This window comes from Chelonia mydas, chromosome 9 (genome assembly GCF_015237465.2).
Source record: "Chelonia mydas isolate rCheMyd1 chromosome 9, rCheMyd1.pri.v2, whole genome shotgun sequence".
Classification (NCBI taxonomy): domain Eukaryota; kingdom Metazoa; phylum Chordata; order Testudines; family Cheloniidae; genus Chelonia; species Chelonia mydas.
The window spans coordinates 4,239,946-4,265,786 of record NC_057855.1 but is presented as its reverse complement, the minus strand read 5'-3'; the positions used below and the strand labels follow the sequence as shown (position 1 = coordinate 4,265,786).

Below are 25,841 nucleotides of genomic sequence, written 5' to 3'. Positions count from 1 at the left end.
AAGGTGCTGGCTGGCAAATATACAGTACTACACGCTGGAGACAGCAAGTTCCAGGCACTGGACTAATAGGAACCCTGGACTCTAGTCCCAGCTCCGCCACTGCTTGGCTGTGATCTTGGGTGATGTCGCTCACGAAAGCTTATGCTCAAATAAATTTGTTAGTCTCTAAGGTGCCACAAGTACTCCTTTTCTTTTGCGAATACAGACTAACATGGCTGCTACTCTGAAACCTGGATAAATCATGTGGTTTCTCTGTGACTCCGTTTCCCCATTTGTACAATAGGGCTAGCAGTGTTCACCCACTTTTGTAAAGTGCTTTGAGATCTCCTGATGCACTAGGAGCGTTAAGACCAACACTTCCAAACTTGGGTGTCCAAAATAAGGCAGATACATCTTATTGATACACCAGCCTAAACGGCCTGACTTCCAGAGATGCTGAGCACATGCTGCTTAGCACCTCTGAAAATTAGGCAACTTATTTAGTTGCCTAAATATGGATTTAGGCACCTAACTCTAAGGACTCGAGTTTGAAAATTAACCATTGGAGTTTGGGGATGGGGGGAGTGTCAGCCATTATTAGCAGGTGCCCACGTCTGAGAGGACTCTCTGTGATTTCATCTTGCTTGTAGGATTTCCACATTCAGAACATGTGGCTGGCATGGCACTGTGGAATGAGCCGTTCAGTTTCATTACACTTCATTGTTGACATTACAATACAATAGAAACGGTGACTGCTCTAATAGATGAGTTTAAAATGCTGCTGGCACCCCCACTGACCCCAGCATAGAAGGATATTTACATCCTGGGTCTCGGGGTTCCTATACCTTTGCAAGAACCTAGCCACATCTCGTCTTGAATGGGGCTCGTCCAGCTTGCACAGCAGCTGAAATCGCCGTGGCTCGTAATTCAGCAGCACCAGATGCCAATTCCCCTGGAATGTGAGGCCAGCATCGGTGGAATGATTACTGTCCCCATTAAAAGAGGAGATTTTTTAAAAGATCTGCTCCAGAAATTATTTTGGGGAAATTCTCCGGCCTGTGTTCTACAGGAGGTCAGACTAGATGATCACAATGGTCCCTTCTGGCCGTGGAGTCTAGGAATCTATGAATAGCTGGCACTGCTCAGAATAAGGTACGGGCTCTGTTTTTCGTCGCCCTGCCTAGGACACTGCATTGTGGACTGCACCGTGCTGACGGTTAATTACATGGGCTAACAAAACAGCACTTCTGCACTCCAGCTGTCCGCACCACCACCAGGATGCAATTTGGCAGCCGTCCTTTGACCTCTGCACCAGAATCAAAACAGTCTTCAAGGCTGGGAATTGTTTCAAATCCAACCCCAGAGCTGGATTTGAATTGTGCAGCTGGCCTTTATAATGGATGGCAGATGAGTGGCCAGCTCATGGCGCCCTCTGGTGGCCTCAGGGCAACCACGCATGCAGTGCTGCCCCTGAGTTTCCCTTCTTGGCTCCCCAGATAAACACCTCACAGGGTTTTTCCAGTCCTACCACTACAGCCCTCCTTAGGGGCTGATCTATTAACTTAACATTCAGAACTAAACACAAAAGTCTCCCCCTGCAGCCTTCAGCCAGGGACAGCCCAAACTCCCCTGGCCTGGTCAGAGCCCTCCCTGACTTAACTGACGACTGAATTCCAGCCCTTCCGAGTGGGAACAATTCCCCTGGCCTCAGGATCTTCCTTGAAGGATCCTCTCTCACCCTTTGCAGTCTCACTACAACCACCTGAACTTCCTAATCTCTGCTCTTTATAGGGAATGGCTGATTCTCCTCAGGAGGGGTCATTCTGTCCACAGGGTTGCCTTTGTCCCAAACTCTCCAGCCCAAGGTCAAGCCACCTTGTTCCATGAACCAAACGTCCTTGAATTGGGGGGCGGGGGAATTGAAACATAGGGCAGGGTGTAGAGTCAGAGGTTGGAACCCATCTTGGCTTACACCTGGTGTCCAGATGTGAGAACATGCCTTGAGAGTGACTTATTCTGGTGCCTCCATCTGGGATTGGCAGGGCTGAGGATCACATGAAGGAGCCTCGTCTCTTGAGATTCTCCAGGTTCAAGATGTTCAGATCGTTCAAAGGGCCATGCAAGTGTTGGGCTGCTTCACTTTATTGCAGACTGCACATGTTGTTTGCTCAGATGCTGGGTCAGACCCAACCAATTAGTTAATCCTCCTCCACCTCCTGGCTGGGCTTGCAGAATGGGGAGGGTAACTCAAGGAAAATGGGTCTGGTGTCAGGAGGGGATGTATCTCGGTATGACACCACGCTGGGGCCAAGCTGCTACCACACAAACTTGAGAAGCTCAGCATGTAACACTGACCTCTCCGCATGCTGAATATAGATCTCTTTCTTACCACTCTGCTTGCCTGCCGCATCATTTATTGCTACTGAAACAAGTGCTGCATTTGGCAGCCGGATGAGACTTGTTGGCCTTCCTAGGCAGCGACAGCCAAAAGGGAAGATGGTTGATGCTGACAGAGTCCAGCGAGACTTCCCTGGTTGGAAGGCAGCGTGTGAAGCTAATTTATGTGTTGTGGGACTTGGAAAAATGGGAACGGAGGTTTAAGATAACAGTTCGATAAAAAATCCGAGGCTGGTGCTAATCATGTGTGAAAAGGCTAGCAAGCTGCTGTATTGCTGACTCAGAAACAAACCTTCTGAACCTGTGTGAGGTAAACACAAACGCATCCTTGCTGCTGCTTTTGATTTTTGGAAGGCGTTTGGCGGGGAGGAAGGGACTGATGCAAAGCCAAGCCAAACTGGATTTTTGCGAAATCATGCAGCAGAAACTAATGAACCAACATGGTAAATGCCCTCAAACAAAGAGCACCTGTAATCTCCAGGTAAGAGCATCTGTAAATAACTGGCTGCTTAGAGGCCGGTGGCTCTTTTAAGCGTGTGGGAATGCTGAGGATAGGAACAGCAAGTGAGTGGCAAAGAGACACTCAGAACCAAATGTAAGGAGTATTTAGACCATGATTCATCATCAGGTTCAGTTCTTTCTCTCTCTCTCCCTCTCTCTCATGGGTCAGGGCAGAACTACAGGAGAAGTGCAGAGGACTCTAGGATTTCTTCTTAAAGTAAAACTTAGTCTGTTTGACACTCATAAAAGCACTTCCTAGCAATGCCACCGGGGCCCCCTTCAGGCATTGATAACTCATGCATAGATCAGCGTTTTACCACTTTGGCAATGAGCTTTCTCTTCATAGGGCCTTTTCTCCTGAGAAACTGGGCATTAGGCTGTATGGCTTCTGGGGCTGGTTTGCCCAGTGTGGCCCAGTGGTTTGAACACAGGAATTTGTGAGTGCACATCCCAGCTTTGACACTAACCCTCCGGATGACCTTGGATGAGGCACTTAATTTCTGTGTGACTCAGTTTCTCCATCTGCACAATGCTTTCCAGGTAGTGTGGTCAGAGTTACTGACTTTTAGAAAGTGGATTGATACTTAAAGTTGGCCTGAGTGCTAAGAATTATGACAGTACAAAAGTCCTTGGATAACTTTGTCCCTATCTTGCCTCCACCCTTCATGAGAGTGGTTAAATTTAAACTAGCACAATGATATTGCACGTCAATGTAAGCCTTGTTCCCTGAAGCATAAGGAGCTCTCTGCTCCCCATCTGTTGGTGAATAACAGGAAGAAGGGGCACAGAGTTACTTCATCTCCATAAGCTATTTACCCGGAACTCCAGATAGACAAACTCCAGAGGGAAGGAGCTCGCTGTCCCCCTCTACTGATGAATGGGGGGAAATTTTCTACAAAGAGAGCTTCGTTTGCATATGCTTTCTATCCAGAATTCCTCCAGTGACACTTTGGGCGTCACCCTAACTGTACACAAACTCAGAATTGGTTGGGTAATGGAAGTGACCTAACTGAAGAAAAGAAAAAGGCTTCTGATATACAATAAGGAGTGTAATAGACATTTGTGGCATTCACTGCTGCTATGTGCTACTCTTCCACTAAATAAAGCTGAAATCACTATCGCTAGTTTACATGGTGGAGCCTCCAGACAGGACCAGGCAGTGCTTCCCGAAGGACTGGAGAGCAACCTGTCTGAGCCACCGTAGGACTATGCTACCCACTGATATCAAACTGTGAGTGAGGTTTAACGGAAGGGAAGTGACATGGTAAAGAGATTTTTGTCTATTGGGCATTCGCACTGGTAGGAGGGGAGCTGAGTTAATAGACTCCTGCCAGAGTTCCTGTGGGGGAGTGTTTTATCTATCATTTGTATTGATAGACTGTTGCTGGGTCTTTCCAAGTTGATGCTGTGTTCCTCCCCAGGAAATTCTCCTTGTTCTAGGCTCAATGCTCATTAGTGGGGAAGTATTGCCTCTTAAGGGCTGCCAGGAAAGGTATTTAGTGGGGCCTAGCTGGGGTCTCCAACTGGGGCGTATGACATTATCGGGGTTCAAATCCAGACTGGTGAGGGGTTGTGTCACTGTTTGCCTGGGCGCCTTACAGTCCTTTGCTGCTGGAGCTTCCTCCTGGGGTGCTCACAACCAGTCTACACAAGCATGCAGGTCACACCCTGAGTGTCTGTGAGCTAGATAGCCCTGGTTCAGCAGCTTGGACCCAAGTAGCCTGTCTGCAGCCCCACTATGGTTTCCACCAGCTGGGTTACAACCAGCAGGGTGACCCCAGAATACTTCCAGCCCTGAATTTCCCCAAACTGTGTGACCTGAAGTGTCCAGCCCTCTCTTGGACAGCTCAGAGAAATCATAAGGTTCATTGCTCCTGGAAAGAGACAAAACCACATCACTACTCATTAACTGAACTGGGGTAGATACACTCTTCCCTTAAACACAGCACCAAGTTGGTTTATGGTAAAAGAAAATACATTTAATAACGATGGGGCAGAGGGTAAGTGATGCCAAGTAGAAGGAATAAGGTTAGGAAGATTTATGAGTAAATAAAAGTGCCTCTAAAGGTCTAAAACTTAATCTAGCAAGATACAGGCCCATTCAAGATGGTTTCTCTCATCAGACCTCCTTCTTCCCAGCCGTGGCTCTTTCCCTCAGTCAGGACCTTCCACAGACACACAAGCTGCTGGCTTCCCTAATCTTCTTAGGTGAAAAATCTTTGCCTAAGCAGGTTTCTCAGCTACATTCAGTTCCAGAGACTTCAAAGCCCCTGCCTCGTTGGCTGAAGGACCCATCTTTCTCAGCTTACAACAGCTCTGTTCCCTGGTGTCTGTCTCGCCATGGATGCCAAAGATGGCTTCTGTCTTTGCTTATATGACCCAAAGGCTCTCCTGTGTGCTTAGCTTGCTGTGTCCACCAGGAAGCTGACCTGATACTGGTCTTCCCTTCCTGTGGGTTTCCTACCCTTCTGTGTGTAAATGGGGCTTCCATTGTTTTGATTCTACCATGCTTAATTTACAGAGGAGGTAGGTAAATAGCTGCTCCTCTCCTGTCTGGGTGGGAGCTGTTCCTTCCTTTGTGCAGCCATGCACTTTAAAACATAATATCAATGACTATCCAGAATTCCTCCTATAGTGTTAATACAGACATTTCACAGTGCTATTAATCACCAGCCTGCTACAGGTGTTCATAAATGACCTTAGGTGATACACTCATGTTGTATTCAATCAGTTGATTCAACTGCTTATTATTTGAAGTTTATACCCCACCCCTGTTTTTATAACTTTGCTAAAGTTTCTCTTCCTTGTTGGGGTTTGGCTAAGCTGTCTCTTCCTCTCCCTCGTTAGCTTGATCGCTTTGTTTATCTGATATGTAAATGGATTCTCATTGTCTTTCAAAGCACTTTGGAAGTAACTGCCTGGTGGAGAAACCCTATTCCTTTGTTTAGGGAGTGGGTAACTTCTGTCTGAATGACAAACACATTTTAAGGATTATAATTTCAGCCTATGTCCATAACTTTGCATCAGTTGCTCTCACCTACATGACACAATGCTCTCCACAACCAGTGTGCTGTGGACTTTCCAGTGACTTATTACGTGGCACCTTTTAGGTACAGATTTAACAATAAATTGGGGTCTGCTGGGCTGGTCAGGCCGGCAGCTGGAACTCACTGCTAGAAATCAGGATGCCCCTGGTCTTTGGGCTGTGTATTGTCACAGGGCATTTGTTCGTTTTAAGAGGGATCCCTAGCTATTTGAACCGGGTGCTTGCTGCTGCTAACACCTGGCAGAAGGGTCTCATAGCAAAGTGCTCATCCTGCTCCATCTGCTAGCTCTGCGGGTTTCTGCAGGTTTATGTGTGGTTAATGTTCTCCCCGATCTGGTGGGCATCTCCCCAAGCTCCCCCGGCGCCCTGCACCCTCGCCTGTGGCCTGACTGTGTCTCTCCAGGCTCTAAATTTTGGCCCTGCAGGGTGACCTTGTTTAGTAATGAATTGAAAATGGGCTCCCTGAACCGTGCCCTGTTGTTCTAACATGGAAGGGTCTGGACCAGCCCTGTTGTTGTGGAGAGGAGGTAGGGGGTGCTGCTCCCCCCCCCCCCCCGCCCATGCTCCCACGAACGGCTCTGGTGTAAGCTGGGTCTGCTCTGAGCAGCTGCGGGCCTGCTGGCTGCCGGTGAGCAGAGTAGCTCTGTCCGCTCCGTTGCCTGAGTTCCTGCCAGGCATGGGATCGCCTAGGAGAGGCCCTCGAAAAAGATGTCTCTCCTTCCCCACACAGTCAGCCCCAGACGAGAGGAAAAATAACAGAGGATGAGAAGAAACTGCTAGTCCTGGCTCCCTGATTCTCTATCCCAGCTCAGGCTAGAGCAGCCTTCAGGTTGCTCTACGCTGCAACAGCTGGCAACAGTCCCCTAGGGCAGCACCACATTCCTACCACTCTTTCTCCCCACCCTTGACTCCCCGTCTGTGCAGGGGCTGTGGGGAGGGAGCTGCAGGACCCTGATGGGGATCCCCAGCAGGGGAATTTATGACACTTGAGTTGTACAAAGGGAAGTGACTGGGGCAGAGAATCTCCCCGAAACCCGATTGTGGGTTTTTGACCATAGGCTGAAATGGCTGGGCTCCGCTGTCCTTGCATCCTTCCTCGGGCCAAGGAAAGTGACTACAGCCCCTCTAGAACCTGTCAGCCTCACAGCAAGCGACACCCAGGAGGTGGCAGGTCACTTGAGAGCCACCTCCCTTTTCCAGAGATCATATACGCCACTTAGGATTTGAACTTGGGATCCACCAGGTGAGGACATACCCACTGGCTGCCGCCATACCAGCCCTTCTCCCTAAGTCATTTTCTTCTGGTTTGGAGGTTCATTGGCATTTGTCTGTCATGTTGAGAAGGGAAACCTGTATGAGATAGGATTGCTGGGATGAGGAAAGCACAGCGTGATAGTTAGAGGCTGTTTGCCCTGTTGCTGCTGATCGGAGCAACACCTGTCTCTGTGTTAGGAGGGTGCAGTTGTGAACTCCTCAGAAAGGCTGTATTTCTTTGGCTGCTGCTTGCAATTCCCATTCAAATGTATCCCTGCACCAGCTACAAGAACCTAATAAACCAGATAGGAAACATCTAGGCTGTAGGGGACAGTCCCACGGTAGCAAATGAGGCAGGGGATGGTTCAGAGCAGTGGCATGAAAAGAGGAAGGCGGCCAGGTGCCAGAGAGCTGCATCTAATGTCTTAAATTTGAGCTGATGGCAGCCACCCTCATCTTTTCTTTGCAGATGTTCGAATTGTGCACAGACTACAGATCCTGGCACGCAGTGCTCCATACGCCTGGCTGCCTGGGTGAAGACAGAGGCTGGGCTATGCAGTTCCCATGGGCTGCACCTCCATATTAAAGATTAGGGGGGCATCATTGCAGTGCTGCATTTAGCAATACCTTGGCTGCTCCTGGCTTAGGGCATAAGCACATCCTGGTTCAGGAAAGCACTGAAGCGCATGCTTATGGGCTGGCCTGAATCTGGGCCTTTAAACCTGTGCGAAGTGGGGCTGAATTGAGAATGGTTTGCAGGGTTTGAGCTCACTGCTGGGGGTGACACAAATCAGATGTCAAGAATTATAAAATTCATAAACCAGTCGGAGAACACTTCAATCTCTCTGGTCACGCGATTACAGACATGAAAGTTGCGATATTACAACAAAAAAACTTCAAAACCAGACTCCAGCGAGAGACTGTTGAATTGGAATTCATTTGCAAATTGGATACAATTAACTTAGGTTACCTTGCATAATGACTTAGCCACTCCCAGTCTCTATTCAAGCCTATTTCCCCTTGTTTTTTCCTACCCGCCCCCCCCCCCCCGCCACGTTCTTGTTAAACCCTGGATTTGAGCTGGAAATGGCCCACCTTGATTATCATACACATTGTAAGGAGAGTGATCACTTTAGATAAGCTATTACCAGCAGGAGAGTGGGGTGGGGGGAGAGAAAACCTTTTGTAGTGGTAAACACCCATTTTTTCATGCTTTGTGTGTATAAAAAGATCTTCTGTGCTTTCCACAGTATGCAGCCGATGAAGTGAGCTGTAGCTCACGAAAGCTTATGCTCAAATAAATTGGTTAGTCTCTAAGGTGCCACAAGTACTCCTTTTCTTTTTGCTTTAAACAGATCTTCAAATGCTTCTACTGTCCTGGCCTCATGCTGGAGTGGGGGGTTGAGTGCTGGCCTCTGCCCACTATGTGATTGTATCCACAGAGAATTAAGCCAAAGACAGGAGGAGCAACTGTTCCAACCGATGGTGGCGTGTCCTCCCAGGCATGAATTGAAGAGTTGGAGGAGGTGGCAAGAATATGCAATACCGTACATGCGGGTTGTGGGGAGAAATATTCCTCCCTGGCTTGTGCAGCGGTCAGTGGCCGTCTCTGTCCAGTGGCTTCCTTGATGTCTCTTTGAAATACACTCGCTGGTTCGATAGCTGTGAGGGTTAGTGCTCAGCAGGCCAAGTGGAATTTGCAGCACCAGCAGAGTCCTGCTGGATCTTTGACAGAGCCATCAGTAATGCCGAGGCACAGAAAGGTGTGATAAAATGAGGAGACTTCTTCCCTTGGTTTTTTCCATCTATGAAACTGCTGGAAATCATCATTCCACTGCAATTTTGTATTTTTTTATTCCTCCAAACAGTACTGGATGTTCTTCCCGTATTGATTTATTTGTGGATTACACAGTGTTCTAGGCAAAACATCAGTACGGGCCACAAAAAATGTAACACAAGAGTTCAGCTATAGCAAAGCCACAGTGACCATCTATGCTGCTAAATAATGACTACGTGAAATAGGTGCAGCTGTGTGGTCTAGTGGTTAGTGCAGAGGCGTGGCAGTCAAGATTCTTGTGGTGTATTTCCAGCTCTTCTCTTCCTTGCTGGGTGAGCTTAGTCATGGCTGTTTACTTCTCTGTGCCTTGGTTTACCCTCTGCACACTGGACATGATATCTGGCTAGCTGACTTATTGTGAAGTGTAATTAATTGTTGCTAAAGTACTTTGAGATCTACAGATAACAGGGGCTAAATAAAGGGGAAATAGGATCTATCTTTTAAAGACAACACATTGAGATCCCAGTTTTGTGATACAGCCAGAAAAAAAAAATCATCTTTTTCCCTTGCGAGCGAAGCACTGTTGATTGGGAGTTGGTGCAAGGCGACAGCTGTGGAATACAATCCTGCCAGTTTTGCAGAACCCCACTGCATTTTAAACCTCAAAGTGTCCGTGTGTGTGTGGGGAGGGGGGGATTTAAAAAAAAAGAAAGAAGGAAAAAGGGGAGACTGAATTTCATAGTCAGCAGCTGATTTGGGATTTAAACACACCCTCATGGTGCTGTGGACTAAAACACTACAGCGCGCTGCTGGTGCACCAGAACCAGAAAGTGAACTTGAGTGTAACCTGGGAATGAAGCAGACTAGTCTATCCTTTCTGTCTAAGCTGAGTGAAATGCCCAAAGGTAACAAGTCATGTAAGAAGTGGGCAAAGGAAAATTAGATTTTGAGACATTTCCATTTTAACAATCGAATCTGTTATAGGTTGGGACAAAGGAGATGGGCCAGGAGGTGTGGGGGGAAGAGAGCGGTGGGCGGGGCACTAGCCTGGGGCTTGGCACACATGGATTCAGTTCCCTGCTTCGCCACAAACCCTGGGCAAGACGTGGGACTGGATTCACCAACAGACTTTGATGCCTAACTGCCACTTTAGGCACCTAAATCCCAGAGTCTGGCCCCACTGGGGTTCACAAAGCCCCCTTGTTACTTTTAGCCCAGTGGTGTGGGTGCTCCCCTGGAATGTGGGAGACCCCAGCTTCCAGCCCCCCCCGCTGCCCCCCCGCTTTGTGAATCCCAGTGGTTTTCTCAGCCCCTGAAACTTAGGTGTGGTGATGCTGAGCGTCACCACACCTAACCTTCTCTGTGAATCTAGCTCTTAGTCGCTTGGTGCCTCAGTTTCCCTCCTGGGCAATGGAATAATGGCCCTGCCCTGCCTCCCAGGGGTGTTTGGGAGAGTAAGTACAATAAAGATTGTGAGGCACTCAGAAAGTGTGGTGATGGGGGCCAGATAAGCACCTGGACAGAAAAGGAAAATGAAACGTGGCCTTGATTGCAGACAGGTGGAAAGTCCCCTTGCCAAGTTAACTTGGTGGAGTGAGGAATCCAGCCCTCTCTCTTTAGTTTCAGAGTAGCAGCCATGTTAGTCTGTATTCGCAAAAAAAAAAGGAGGACTTGTGGCACCTTAGAGACTAACCAATTTATTTGAGCATAAGCTTTCGTGAGCTACAGCTCACTTTCCCTTTAGCAGGGAGAAATGCTTTGCTGACATGGGGCTAGCTGTTCAAAGAGCTCAGGGCCAGGTTTCCAAGTGCTCAGAACCCAAAATGCTCCACAGGTCTGAAAATCTGGCCACTTATTTCGGTGCCTCAGAGGGAGCTGAGGTCTTTTGAAAAATCTGGTCCTTTCAGTCTTATCCGGCACAGTTGTCAGTGGGAGTTTTGCCACTTCACTTCAGTGGTGCTGGATCGGATCCTTCCTTTGAACCTACCCACAACCAGTTCACTTGCCAACTGTGTCCCCGGTTAGGGCTGGAACAAATCAAGATTCTCTCCTCTGACTCCTCTCTCATCCCTCCCCACCCACGAACACGCTGGGATAGAATTCCTGTTGGGTAAATGGTGCCCTCGTGTCGGGCCAGCAATTTGTCCTGGCTCGTACAGTGTGGTGCAGAGGGTTCTGCACAGTGTGTTCTGCCTTCCCCTGCCCAGGACCATCTGGAGAAGACGCTTTGCATTTGCAGCCAATTTGTAAATGTTTGTGACACCCGGGGGCAAAGTCCATTGATCTCACCTATAGTACAAGAGGGCAGAGGCAACAGCCTGAAGGTGCTAAGATATTTTGAAAAAAGAACAGGAGGACTTGTGGCACCTTAGAGACTAACAAATTTATTAGAGCATAAGCTTTCATGGGCTACAGCCCACTTCATTGGATGCATAGATATTTATATACATACAGATAAGTTGGAAGTTACCATACAAACTGTGAGAGGCTAATTAGTAAGATGAGCTATTATCAGCAGGAGAAAAAAACTTTTGTAGTGATAATCAAGATGGCCCATTTAGACAGTTGACAAGAAGGTGTGAGGATACTTAACTTAAGGAAATAGATTCAATGTGTGTAATGACCCAGCCACTCCCAGTCTCTATTCAAACCCAAGTTACTGGTATCTAGTTTGCATATTAATTCAAGCTCAGCAGTTTCTCGTTGGAGTCTGTTTTTGAAGCTTTTCTATTTGAAAATTGCCACCCCTAAGTCTTTTACTGAGTGGCCAGAGAGGTTGAAGTGTTCTCCTACCGGTTTTTGAATGTTATGATTCCTGATGTCAGATTTTTGTCCATTTATTCTTTTGCGTAGAGACTGTCGGGTTTGGCCAATGTACATGGCAGAGGGGCATTGCTGGCCCATGATGGCATCTATCACATTGGTAGATGTGCAGGTGAACGTGCCTCTGATAGTGTGGCTGATGTGATTAGGCCCTATGATGGTGTCCCCTGAATAGATATGTGGACAGAGTTGGCATCGGGCTTTGTTGCAAGGACAGGATCTTGGGTTAGTGTTTTTGTTGCGTGGTGTGTGGTTGCTGGTGAGTATTTGCTTCAGGTTGTGGGGCTGTCTGTAAGCGAGGCCTGGTCTGTCTCCCAAGATCTGTGAGAGTGAGGGATCATTTTTCAGGATAGGTGTAAATCTTTGATGATGCGCTGGAGAGGTTTTAGTTGGGGGGTACAGACTAACACGGCTGCTACTCTGAAACCTCAGATATTTTGGTGTCTAAAGCCTCTAGTGGAAGCGTTTGATGCATTTCTGCACCTTCGGCGCCTAAATACCTTTAAAAATCTGACCCTAAAAGTTCTCAGGTCTCCTATTGAGCTCAGAACTTCATGGGATTGGGCCCACAGCGTAGGCCAGATAAGCATATTGGCCGCCCCAGTGCTATACAAGACACTGGGACGTGGAGGGCTGGAACACAGGATAAAGGAAACACCCTAGGGCAAAAGGAATCTGTTTATTGCCATGGTCCCTTCCCTGTAGTATATCAGCGCTTAGCTCTATGGGGCCTGATTCTCAATTGTATTAGGGCCACTTCATGCAGCTCGGTCATTGGCACCCACTTCAAGGCCCCTTTGCGCAGCTGGAGAGGAGTAAAGGAGACTCGGGCCTGTAACAGGGAGACCAGGTGTGTTGGCTTCTGGGAGACGAGGCCCCAGATTCTCAACCCCTATTCTGGCCACGTGGCCCCACTCAGATCATGCAGGGTGGCCACGCTGGGCCCTAGCTGGCCATCTGGCATCGGCATAGAGGAACAGTCCCTGTGCGTGCCCTATAGGGCTGTGTAAACCCACTGGATTGGATTTCTTTGCAGGTGAGCCCGGGCACTGGGGCTGCCGGATTCAAAGCCTTGGGCTGCAGGCCCCACTTCACAGAACAAGCGGCAGGGCACCCTTCCCCGGCTCTGCCCTCTCTGTCCTGTAGGACTCTGTGCTCACCAAGGCCTTGGGCTTTCTCCTGGGGCTGCCAGCGAGTACCCACGGTGGTGGAAGTGGCCTTGGGGATGTGACGTCTGAGCCCTCCAGGAATTGGACAGGTCTCCACTCATCTTCCCCCCTCTTATGCAGGCTACAGAGCCGTCAGGCCATCCCTCTCCACCCCCGTGGCCTTCCCTGGCTCACTGAACTGCTAAGTGAAGATATTTCCTCCTGTCCTCTTGGGTTTTGTAACCCATTTGTCCTGATATATAGCAGACAAAGGGCAATTACTCCTGCTGAGGAGCTAGCAGGGCCCTCAGCTAACTCCAGATTGTAATAACCCTGCAGGGCACTGAGCCTCTCCTTTTCTGTGACAGGGTTTGTAGTCATAAACCCCTGGAAGGAGAGAGTATTTAGTCTTATGGGGGAAGCACCTACCTGCAGTGCCATGTACATTATCTAAAACAGGCACAGAGCCATGCTTTACCTCTTGAGGTTGCTTTATATTCACCACTCCGTCCCCACAATGCTCCATCCAGGTGGGGGTAATGTCTCTGGGCATCCTCTCCAAACCAACCTAAGAAAGGACTTTGCCCCCCCTCCTCCCAAGAATCCATCCCAGGTTTTACAGTGCCCATAGGAGGCAGATTAGGGCTTTGGGCATTAGTCAGCGCTTTGTGGATCCTTATGCAGTGCAGACAGGATCAGCCCAGTTCACCATGTTGTATTTCACTATTGAGTCTCAGAGCTTTAAATTTCTTCCAGGACCCTGGGGCTTTGTAGGAGTCAGATCAGTGTTTTCCCCCTTTTGCAAATGCGGAAGTGAGTTAGATAACTTCATCGTGTTGTCCAAAGCCACAGTGGGGCAGTGTCAGTGACAGATTTACAACTGTGGAGTTCGGAACTCCTGGTCCTGTGCTCTCATGAGAGCTCTTGCCTGTCCTCCCCGTGTTCAGCTCAGATGTTACGCCGAATAATTCCTCTTTTCAAACAAACAACAAAGTTCCTACTAATGCAGAGTCTGGACGCTGGGAAGAGATGTCAGCCTCATCATGAGGATGAAGATTATTATGGAAGACAGACACCATGTGAGTATGAAATTATCTTTGCAATTCATAGACCAGCAGATAAATACACTTGCTTCCTCCCAAAATATGTAACAAAAAGGCCTTCCTTGTATTCTGTGAGTTGTGCATTCTCATGTGCTCATTCCCCAGGGCCCATTTTGAAATTGTTCTAATTTATCAAAGGGGGGTGGAGGGAGGGAAATAGTTCTGTTGCAAATGGCATTGATTTGACTGCAAAGTCATGACAGCTGTTCCTGTCTTTGAGGAGAATAAAAGAGGAATTCCTGATTCTTTTTTTTTTATTTTTTTAATGGAGGGTGGGGAAGGGGTGAAGGAGTTTGACGCATTGAGAATGCAATGCATTTTGGAAGCCGTTCTGATAGGCACTTTGATGTTATGTGCGTGAGAATGAACAGTAATAATAATAAAAAAGTTCAGAAGACTTTCTGTCTTTCAGATTTACATTTGGGTCTGGTGCAATAGTGATAAGTGAACTCCAGCGCGGGGAAAAGTATTTGAGGCAGTGGGCTGGGGTTGACAGCTTGAGCTTGTCATTTTCGAGTCTTTTTAAAGGAAGACCCTGCAGAACATACAATGCAGCTATTCGAATAGCAATAATAATATTAAAAATACCCTCCTGAACTCTGTTCCATTAAATATGAAATGTAAAGACTTAACAAACCACTTTTCTCTGCCTCTCTCTCTCCCACGAACAAAAGCTCCAGCATGGAGCCGGAAATTGCTCTTCAAGGGAAGAGCTCAGGCAAGGATGTTGTCAATGGCTTTTAGTGAATAAAGCATTTAGTTCTAAATGGAGCGTGTCGTCATCTGCCCAGTGCTCAGGTAGAACAGCCATTGTGCTCGCTGGCACTCCATCAGACTGCTCCTCAGGCATAGTTATTGGGGTAAGTGCATTTACACGTACTGAGATGGCTGATGCTGGGAAGAGGTTTCTTAAATAACAAGACACAGGCTATTATGTGCATTAGTGTTATTATTTTTTGAAGTGTCTTAGCCCTTTGGAGACCGAAGGTACTTAATAATATGTTGTATTTATATAGTGCCAAGCTATCCTGGTACCTCAGGTGCTTGACAATCAAATACAGATTAAACTTTAGTTGTCCCTCTCCTTTCGATCTAGCTGGCTACCCTTACTGCTAGCTTGTGCAGTTTGTGCCCAGCCCTGGTAAGAGGTGGGCTGACTCCATGCCAACCTTTGGGTAGTTGCTGGAGAGATAATCCCTCAGGATGGATGATTTCTCCCATAGAATCATAGAATATCAGGGTTGGAAGGGACCTCAGGAGGTCATCTAGTCCAACCCTCTGCTCAAAGCAGACCAATCCCCAATCAAATCGTCCCAGCCAAGGCTTTGTCAAGCCTGACCTTAAAAACTTCCAAGGAAGGAGATTCTACCACCTCCCTAGGTAACGCATTCCAGTGTTTCACCACCCTCCTAGTGAAAAAGTTTTTCCTAATATCCAACCTAAACCTCCCCCACTGCAACTTGAGACCATTACTCCTTATCCTGTCCTCTTCTACCACTGAGAATAGTCTAGAACCATCCTCTCTGGAACCACCTCTCAGGTAGTTGAAAGCAGCTATCAAATCCCCCCTCATTCTTCTCTTCCGCAGACTAAACAATCCCAGTTCCCTCAGCCTCTCCTCATAAGTCATGTGTTCTAGACCCCTAATCATTTTTGTTGCCCTTCGTTGGACTCTCTCCAATTTATCCACATCCTTCTTGTAGTGTGGGGCCCAAAACTGGACACAGTACTCCAGATGAGGCCTCACCAATGTCGAATAGAGGGGAACGATCACGTCCCTCGATCTGCTCGCTATGCCCCTACTTATACATCCCAAAATGCCATTGGCCTTCTTGGCAACAAGGGTACACTGCTGACTCATATCCAGCTTCTCGTCCACTGTCACCCCTAGGTCCTTTTCTGCAGAACTGCTGCGTAGCCATTCGGTCCCTAGTCTGTAGTTGTGCATTGGGTTCTTCCGTCCTAAGTGCAGGACCCTGCACTTATCCTTATTGAACCTCATCAGGTTTCTTTTGGCCCAATCCTCCAATTTGTCTAGGTCCCTCTGTATCCTATCCCTGCCCTCCAGCGTATCTACCACTCCTCCCAGTTTCATGGGAGGCATGAATTCTGCACCATTCATTAGGGTGGCAGAGATCAGTCCCCATGGTGTGCTGGCCCAGTTCCATGGCCTGGTATGGAGGTGGAGCCATGTCCATGCTCTGTCTCCTCCCCACCCCTTTCCAGCTGATTTGCGCCCTGGTGAGCAGTCTCTGTTCACAAGGACGGCTGTTGTGGTTGACACATAGGGGAGGAGGCTTGTTGCATGCTCCCTGCCCCAAGGGCCAATCATAATCCAACCCTTCTGGCAGTGGGAACAGCGCCCATGGGAACCGTCCAATGGTTCAGGAAGCTGTTATAGAGAGGAGGGACAATGGGAGATGGGGAAAGTCTGGAGCCCTGGCCACAGCGAAGCCTGTTGTACCAGGCTGTCTTTGCACAGTCAGAAGCAGGTTCTCCAGGGGTGTCTCTGGGACCTGAAATCTGATAGCACCAAAGAACAATAGGGTGAGCTGATATTGGTAATAATGCTGGTGTCTCTGCAACACCACGTCACTTGGCACCCCATCATAAATCCCAGAACGCGAAACTGTTTGCAGAGGGTCCCAGTGTATAATCCATCCCTCAGAAACCAACCCGTGGGGTCAGTGCCGGTGAACTTAATGGTGCTGCAAGGGTCACTGCCGTACAGCTCAGGGGCTCTTGCAGAATCCGTGGGGTGCTACTTGGATTTCCCTTGGCAGCACCTCCTTGTAGTTCTCAGCGCACACGTTCATGGTCAGCGTGACAGGTGGCAACCAATCCCTTCCCTCTGACGAGCATCCGTGAAGAGGCTGCTTCTGCTGAGAATTGAATCAAGGACTGTTGGGGCCCCAACCGCTCGCTCTTCCGCTGGAGAAGAGACTCCCTCGTAGGTGGTAATGGTAGTCACAGTTGTGCGCATGCAGCCACTGGTCAGTGTGTATCATGTGTCCCCTCTCCCCTTTCCATGATCCACATAGGATATGAGCCTGCAGCTACAGCACCTGGTTCTACAGAGAACGCCCGTTCAATCCCCGTGATAGTCAAGATGGCAAACTTAGATCATCTTTTTCAGGCCTCTGGCCACTACGTGGCAGGCTCATCAGCACCTGCTGCTCATTCACCTGCTGAATCCGAGCCGCGGAAGTTATTGGTCCGGTTTATTTTGCTTTCAGGGAATTTAGTGCTGGTGGGGAAAAGAATCGCCAGACCAATAGCCACGGAGCCAGGTATAACTAGGCTGGAGGTGTGCAAACCCCCTCCGCACTCCAGTGAGCCGCCACCCTGACATGGAGGAGAGCTTGGTCCATTCAGCCCTAGTTTAGTCATTTCCAGTTCTGACAGTGCACCCGGCACAGTGCCTTGGCTGCTGCTGAGTTTGCCAGCAGATTGGCATGTCCGCTGGTGGGTTTTGGTACATGGAAACCTCCTCACTCGGAAGTGGGCTGAGACCAGCACCCCTTTCATAAAGGCCACCAAACAACAGTCTCAGTGAGGACTCTCACTCGCCAGCGCTCTGGGCTGCATTTGAGCGGCCTAGTCTCTTGATCACAGGGTAACCTGTAAAACAAAGGGGCTTGGTTGTGATCCCCTCAGGCGAGCGTTGTTAGGTTATTCTGCAGCATCCCTATTAGCCAGGAAGAGGCATTGACTGGCTTGCAGGGAACTCAGAAACTGGCAGATGCTGTATCATGGGTGTCATAAAATGTCTTAGTTGTGAAGCTGCCTCTGCCAAGCAGGTAGGTATTTCTGGCTTTAGTAGGGGTTCGTGAGTTCAGCTGGACCCACAGAAATCATGAAGCCAAGGGTGCCAAACCTGAGGGGCACTGTGATTCCAGGTGCCAGGTGACAAAGCCCAGAGTGGGGAGCAGGCCTGGTGGGACAGGAGCCACCACTGCAGGAATGAGGATGGAGCAGGCTTGCTTTCTGCCCCCTTCAGGGCCTCCTCTCTGCACTGGGCCAGGGTTAGTGTGGCAGTGCTGGGGCAGAGGAGTCTGCTGGGGGTGGTCGAAGTCCTCCTTGATTACAACTCAAAATCAAGTCCAAGAAGGGTTTAGTATTGTGCATCCATTGAGTCGGGAGGCTACATCGACCGGCAGTATTTCTTTGTTCTTTTCTCCTCATAGTCTGTTTTTCTCTTGTGACCCTTCCATACGTCATGTGCGGGGGGCAGGGACAGAGAGAAAATTACTGCCGTAAATAGATCCTGAATAGCAGAAGATCAAAATAGACAACCTCTGGCTTTGCTGGATGAGTCACTGCCGCAGCAAGGGTTGTAAAAAAACAAAACAAAAAACCAAAAAAACAAGTGTGTGGACCCTAGTTAGCATTAGCACTCAGGCCTGGAGAAAGAAATAACAGCTCAGGGAGGAGATTCTGACATTTAGGAACTTCAAAGAAACTTTAAAGACGAGACAGAAAGGCTAAGTGAATTCTCAGGAGGATTAGTCAAGAGCTGGCTGCGGTGTACTACTTGGTCAGTAGCAAAGCTATTGTGAAATTATTTCAACAGCAGAAGTTTGATTTCTCAGCAGATGCCGGCTCACATGGAGAAAGTCAATTGGTCTCCCGGAGCCATCATTCCCAGTATCTTTGCATGTCTTCTCACCTAGTGACGTAAGCAGGCATTTGGGGCAACACGGCTGTGCAATGTGTAGGCTGGAAAGTATGTGCCCCCCCACTCCACCGCGAGGTGTAATCATGTGTGTCACAGACCTGGGTTGCCAAACACCGAGTGAAGGTACAGCTCCGAGAGGGCCAGGGGGCTTTGCTTTCGGAGCAGGATTTGGTGCGTGCCACAAACTTTTGAGTGACCGTGGTACGTGGGCAAGGAAAATATCAGTTCCTAGATGGCTGCATGTATGTTAGATAATCCTTAGTCCTGCCTTGAGTGCAGGGGACCGGACTACGGGGCCTCTCGAGGTCCCTTCCGGTTCTTTGATTCTACAGGTGCAGCCAGTACAGCCTCCTATAGCCAAAGTTGCCTAACTTGTTCCATGATAAGCTCCTGTTTTCAGTTGCCTATAATTTTCCCAAACATTCACTGTTTGAGCTGGAATTTTCCATGCTGGGTGTCTACCTAATGCTGAGTTGTTTTGGAAATCGTAGAATCCTAGAATATCAGGGTTGGAAGGGACCTCAGGAGGTCATCTAGTCCAACCCCCTGCTCAAAGCAGGACCAATCCCCAACTAAATCATCCCAGCCAGGGCTTTGTCAAGCCTGACCTTAAAAACCTCAAAGGAAGGAGATTCCACCACCTCCCTAGGGAACCCTTTCCTGTGCTTCACCTCCTAGTGACAAAGTTTTTCCTAATATCCAACCTAAACCTCCCCCACTGCAACCTGAGACCATGAAAATGTCAGGTAAAATGGTTCAGCCATTTCTGAAAACCAGGTTAGCAAAAAGTATGTTGTTTTCTTCATGTTCAAAAACTCTTACAACCATTTTGTCGAGAAGTTTGAGCAACCTTGTTTTGGAGCAGGGGCTTGAAATTTGGCCGGGGGAGTTGCTCTGGTGTCATGGATGTGCCTTTTCTCATCTCTATAAACATTCACCCAAATTTCTAAGCCAAAAAAGCATAGTTCGTGCATGCTCGGGATGGGTTTGTTAGAGTTTGGGTGCTAAATTCTCTGAAGATTCTATCTACATTGGGCATGCTCCAGCACAATGCTGTAGAGGCTGAGCAGGAATTCCCCAGCAATTACTCCTCCCAGCTGTGGGAGCCACTGTAGCAGTGGGTTCTGGCACCAAGAGGAGGGAGACACACTCTCTTATGCTCTGAGGCTTGTACGTTGGCCAAATTTGGGCACAAAGCCTCAAAGCCCCTGCTGCCAAATTCCAAGACTCTGCTCCAAAGCATGGAGTTGCCAGAGTTTCTCAATGAAACCATTGCATGAATTTCAGGCTGATGTCCTGTGAAACCAGTAGCATGGACTCATGTGATTAAAGACTGTATCATCACGTACATGCCCAAGAGGGGCAAATTAAGGTTGCACAGGCAACCTTAATACTGGCATTTCCTGTCTTGTGAGTGCTTGACTTTTCAACCTTAATATTCTTTTAACATCTTTTTGTGGGGATGTAATCATAATATATAATCAACCTGTGAATTGAACCAGGACCTCAAATCTGCAGAATTTCAGAGGGATAAGAACCAAGCCCTTCGATCCAAAACACGTTTCTGGGGTTTTGGTTCTGTGATGCACTTACTGCTTGACCTCTCTGCTGAGCCTGCAGATGTGGTGCCAGCAGTGCTGATGAAATTGTTCTCTGGACACCTGTCCATAAGGAGCAAGTCTGAAGCCACGCAGCTCCGTCCAGCTGGCTCTGACCTTTGATTACTCCAGTTGTAAGCAAAAGGTTCCATTTCTTCCATGAACGTTTCCAGCTGCATGTCTGATATGCAGAGGCATTAACCCTCTCATTCTGAGATACTCCATCTTTGCATGGCAAAGACACAGGTAGCATTAAAGTCATCTGCGCTCTTGTAAAGCAAAGGTCACCAGCAGAGTTGGGGAAAGAGAAAGAAGCTAGAGGTGAGGGCTGGGTGCTACATGTTTTCCTTTAATCCCCTTTTAAGTGAGCTGGAATATGAGGATGACACCCCATCCCATACACCCACACACACCCCTCCACCCCCGTGGGCCCGGGTGCCTCTCCTCCTAACCTTTGTTGTCTCCACTGAATAATTGTTTAGATCTTCCCCACAGCAAAATGACAGAAAATGCAGCTGTCACCCTGCTTTGGGCTTGACCCAGAGCCTGTGGAAGTCTTTCCATTCGTGTCACTGGGCTTTGGGCCGGGCCTGCGTTTCCTCCGTCTCTCGCGCGCTCCTTTTGCGTTTCCGTTTCCCACCACAGCTCCCCTGCCGACAGCCACCTGATCCCCTGGTCTCTTAGTCCCTGAGGCACCTTCCCGCTCTTCCCCTTGGCCACCTTCATTCAGTTCTGAGGGAAAAGCCGAATCAGGGCCGGACCACCTGACCCTTGGTCACTAGGCCATGCTGCATGGCAGTTACCAGCCAATTGTGCTGTGCACACGAATGCTTTACCGAGCTCAGACGGGGTCTGTCTTTCAGTGATTTTCTTGCTCTCCATCCATTTTCTCATATGTATTTGGCTAAGGCTCAATTCAAGGTCAAGTTGCCTGGCCTGGTTTCTAGTAAGAATCTTGGGCGCCCTCTTGACTCCCCCCTAGGTTCTCATCATTAGACCCTTTGCTTCTAGGTGGTACCGAGTTGTATATGTTGTCACAGCTCACTGCTATGGGCAGATACTCTTCAGCAAATAGCCCTGGGCATAGCCTGCAGTATCCAAGCTGAGAGAGGTGTTTAATTTTACCAAGTTCTTGCCATCGGGTTACAGGCACTGTCAGAAACACTGATTCCATGTACTGTCATCTTGCCCTTCTGCCAAGTAGGTGTATGTTACTGTTCCCGCTGGGAGTTTGGCCACTGTATAGATTATAAGCCCAGAAGGGGCCACTCTGGTAACAGCGGTGATAGGACTTCTCTGAAATCATGTGCATATAAGGCCTTAATTCTCCAGTGTCCTTAACCATGATGTCCATCTACCACTGCTTCGCTTGCTGGAACCAAACCAATAAAACCTTTGGGAGTACCCACTGGGAGTTCCGTGTGTCCTTAGCTAGAAGGGCTGTAACTAACCGAGGTGAGGCAGGGAAGTGTCCTTGCACCACGGCCCTGAGGCTTCTGCTGGGGATGGGGTGGGAGGCACTGGGGCTTCCCCCACCTGGCGGCTTCTGCCAGGGATGGGGTCAAGGCCCGCTCAGGGGGAGTGACTCCCCTTGTCCTGTGGCTTCTGCAGGGAACAGGGTCGGGGGGGCTTCCCCCGCCCTGCCCACCCAGCGCTGCTGCCAGGGAACAGGGTTGGGGCACAGGGGCTTCCCCTGCCCCGCCCGCCTGGTGGCCAGGACTCCGGGCTTCTGCCAATTGTTTCTGGGGTCCCTGGGCACAGGCCCCATTGGCCCCATGGCTAATCCATTGCTGTGCATGGCCACAGCCACCATCGTTGGGAAATCTCCCTGAAGAGCTGGGCCTAGGACTCTGATCCGTTAGTTTCAATCACAGCTGAGCTGAAGATCTTCACTTAGCAGGCAGCAGTCATAGGTCTGTGGTCTCCTCTGCTCCTCGTCATTAGCGGCCAATATTACAGATAGACACACAAGGCTAATACATTCAAACCTCACACCCCTTGGTTAGGTTAAAAAATGTCTAAGTACCACATGCATCCAGCTCCTCTTATCTGAGTCTTTTGGATTCAGGCTGCTGATTTGCCCTGGGAGGATCCGGTGTTTCCTATCTACCCAGTGGGGTGATATTTCTTTGCAGTCCTAATAAGTGCATTCATGCTTGAACTTCCTGAGGTGAACAGCACCAAAAGGGCTGGCAGTCTTGGGAGATCTTGCTTTTGACTGGGTGCTCAATATTGTACCCAATCAGTTAGGCTACGTTTTAGTCACAGAATTTTAGTAAAAGTCATGGACAGGTCACGGGCAATAAACAAAAATTCACGGGGGCCGGTGACCTGTCCATGACTTTTACTATATACCCCTAACTAAATCTTGGGTGTTCTGGGGGTGCTGCTGATGCTGGGGGCAGGGGCACCGGGGCTGCTGGTGCTGCGGGGGGCCTCCGGGGCGGGGGCGCCTAGAAGTGCCACTGCCTGGCAGGAGGTGGCCTAGAACCGCTGCCGCTGGTCGCTGCCAGCCCCGTGACCGCCGCTGCCAGCCCTGGTGCTGCCGGTGCCGCTGGCAGAGGGTACCCCGTGACCGCCGTTGTTGGTGGGGTGGGGTGGCTGGCCCTGGGGTCAAGCACACCTGCAGGCTGCAGAAGCCCTGGAGGTCCTGGAAAGTCATGGAATCCGTGACTTCTGTGACCGACTACCAATCAGCAATGGTGCTGTGCTCGTGGTAAGCTAGTTCATTAGCTAAAGTGCCGGAGTCGATTCCCATCCAGCACCCTGTGGGGGAGAAGAGGAATAAAACCCAACTAGCTCAGAATCAACCGCAGGGTCGACTGTCTCCAGTTTGGAGGCCGAGGTAACTCAGGGGAAAATCAAATCGACCAAATTTATAAAAAACAAACGAAGGGCTTGTCTACACTGTCACTTTCCAGCGCTGCAACTCTCTCGCTCAGGGGTGTGAAATAAATAAATTAACCCCAACAGCCATGCCAAAGGAAAAGAAAGTTGAGATTTTTAAAATGGAACACAGTGTGATGTCCTTAACAACCAAACAAACGAGCTTTGATGTGAACATCCAGTTCCAGCTGTGAACAGAACTTTGCTTTCATATCTTCCACACAGCTCGACTTCGGCTTGCTCAGCTGTGCTGAAGCCGGGTCAGGAAGCAGCTACTCCCCAAGCCAAGGGCAGGCGGAGCAGCTGCAGTGTGGGGAGCTCCCGGCCCACTTCTCCCCACAGCTTGCCGGCTTTATTCTAGCAGCCCAGAGCTGGGGCCCACCTCCTTCCTTCCTCCAATCTTTCCTGCCCTGAAAAGGTGCAGCTTTGCAGGAAGGGACATCTAGGGTGGTGTGTTTCTTTCCCTGGTCTGTAACGAGGGACTCTCCGTGATCAGCTCAGCCAGGGGGAGGGGTCTGAAATGCACCCATAGCCTAGCACCACAGCTGACAGACGCAGATAGAAAGCCAGCTGCAAAACAGGGCACTACCTTCCCAGCTGCAAAACAGGGCACTACCTTCCGTGGAAACTTACGAGGGAACAGACTGCACGTGGGACCTGCCGCTATCTCCCTTGAAACGGAAACTACTATGGGTGCATTCATCCTTGAGTAACCTAGATCATTGTAATCTGTGTCTGGGTAGAAATATGGGAATTTTATACTGGCGCAGACTCCTGTCTGGTATCCTGGCTCTGCAGTAGCTGGTAACATACTTTGGACAAAAATGATGTCATTTTCTCACCCGTCCCCTCCCCACATAATGCACCTGGCTAATTGTGCAACATCATACATGATGTGTGTGGGGGGGGGGAGGGGGGTGCTTCCTTCCTGACCCCAGCGGTGATTGGCTGATGCCCTGGAGTATGAGGTTAGGTAACACTTCTCTTTGCTCTAGTAGCTACAAAGATTATTAATGGCTATAAAATGATCCAGCCAAGTATTTGACTTGGTGACTTTCAGTGTCAGTGAATCCTGCAGATTGACTGTACGCTGTGTGTGGGGGGAATACTTTTCCTTAGGCTTAGGAGGAAGACATGAATGCCACATAAAGATGTTAACTGTCTAACGCTATCCCACCCGGACGGGGAAGGATTTCTTCCTGATCCCACCTGGCAATCAGCTTATCCCCCTGCAGCTTGAGGATTGTGTTTCGGTAAATCATTTTTGTTCATATGGTTTCATTGGGGTTTTGAAATATGTTTGTTCTAATTATTACTGTATTAGTGCCCGGGGAGGGTGCTGGGCTGCTAACCCTGGAGAACCCATCCAGCCCCATCAAAAGCAGCAGCCATGCAAGCCGTCCCTCTACCACCCTGGCATTGTGCCTCGGGGGCAGGGCAGTTTGGCCTTCATGGCCCAGCCAGTCCTTGACCTCCCTGAGCAGACTGCTGAGAAAGAGGCCAGTGGGTACCAGTTGAACTGTGACGTGGGTTTTTGTGATGTGGAACCCTTGTCCACTTGGACTGAGGCCACCACACTCTTTCCTGCCAGCTGCTGGAGGAGCTCTTGGTGTCCACCAGCCTAGGCTGATTCCAAACCATGAACCTCGAGGAGAACATATAAGCTGCATGGCTCAGAGTCTAGATAAGGCAGGGACCATTCAAGTCCAGAAGACACCAAATACACAGTCTATGTAGCTCCAGCAAAATTACAGCCACTGATACAAACACTCCCAGCTGACACCTTTCTCATCTTGCTCTGACATATGATTTCCAAGGAATATAATTTCCAAGGAGTAAATTCCCCTCCTCTGACTGCATTTACACGCTGGCTGTCAACTAACAAGAGCAGCTCTTGACAGCACTGATATTGCTGTTTGTATCATCAGGCGACTACAAGTCTGTCTAGGATTCATAATTTGACTAACAACTCAAGACAATTATTATTCCTATTATTATTTCGCCCTGGCAAACAAATCCTGCAGCTACTTTCTCCTGCCATCCGCTCCAATTTTCTCTGGAAAGCCAATGATCTTTTTTCCCCCCAACATTTCAGCCATACTCCCCCACATCTTGTAAACTTTACAGTCCCCCATGGCATCTGTGTGCAGTGAACTGAGCTGTTGAGACTAAATGTAATTTGCAATCAAGCTTCTGTTAACATACAAACGTACCGGCTGGTCTCCTGCAATATGGATTCTCATTCTGTCTAGCATATGGTAGCATTAAATCCAGTCCATGCAATGTCTCTTGTTACCAAGTTGTCAATCCTGGTGGAGTGGAGAATCCTAAAACAAGCAAATGAGAAACATATTTTGGGAATCGGCTCCCCCCGGCAGAGCTTGACGGGAGCTGTCCAAAGAGATACTTTGTGCCTTGAAAGGAACTAGCTGTCAGCCGCCTAAAGCAGGGTCGTGAAACCGATTCAAACGCTGATGCAAATGCCTTGTACTTCCTGAGACAGGTACTGCAAAGGGGGCGAGGAGGGCTAGATGCAAGTGAGTTCATTATTACCAAGTTAAAAAGCTGGAAGCTGCTTCCCCTTCTGCCAGGCTTGATTCAGGAGTTCCTGGCCTAGTCTGGGGCACACAGCCAATATTTACATAAAGCCT

At 49.0% G+C, this 25,841-nt stretch overlaps 1 protein-coding gene across 3 annotated transcripts in view; it reads left to right on the top strand.

The window, feature by feature from the left end:
• Positions 1 to 25,841, top strand: part of TPRG1 (tumor protein p63 regulated 1) — a 118,820-nt gene that overhangs the window by 9,384 nt on the left and 83,595 nt on the right. The window contains exon 3 of one of the 3 annotated variants that reach the window (XM_043522802.1): positions 3,904 to 4,108. Coding sequence is in view for 2 of the 3 variants with exons in the window: in XM_043522800.1 (XP_043378735.1) it covers positions 13,969 to 14,004 (36 nt within the window). In the remaining variant the exon portion in view is untranslated. Of the gene's footprint in view, positions 1 to 3,903; positions 4,109 to 13,690; positions 14,005 to 25,841 lie in introns of those variants that run through there. The other 2 variants (XM_043522800.1, XM_043522799.1) reach the window with 2 other exon arrangements.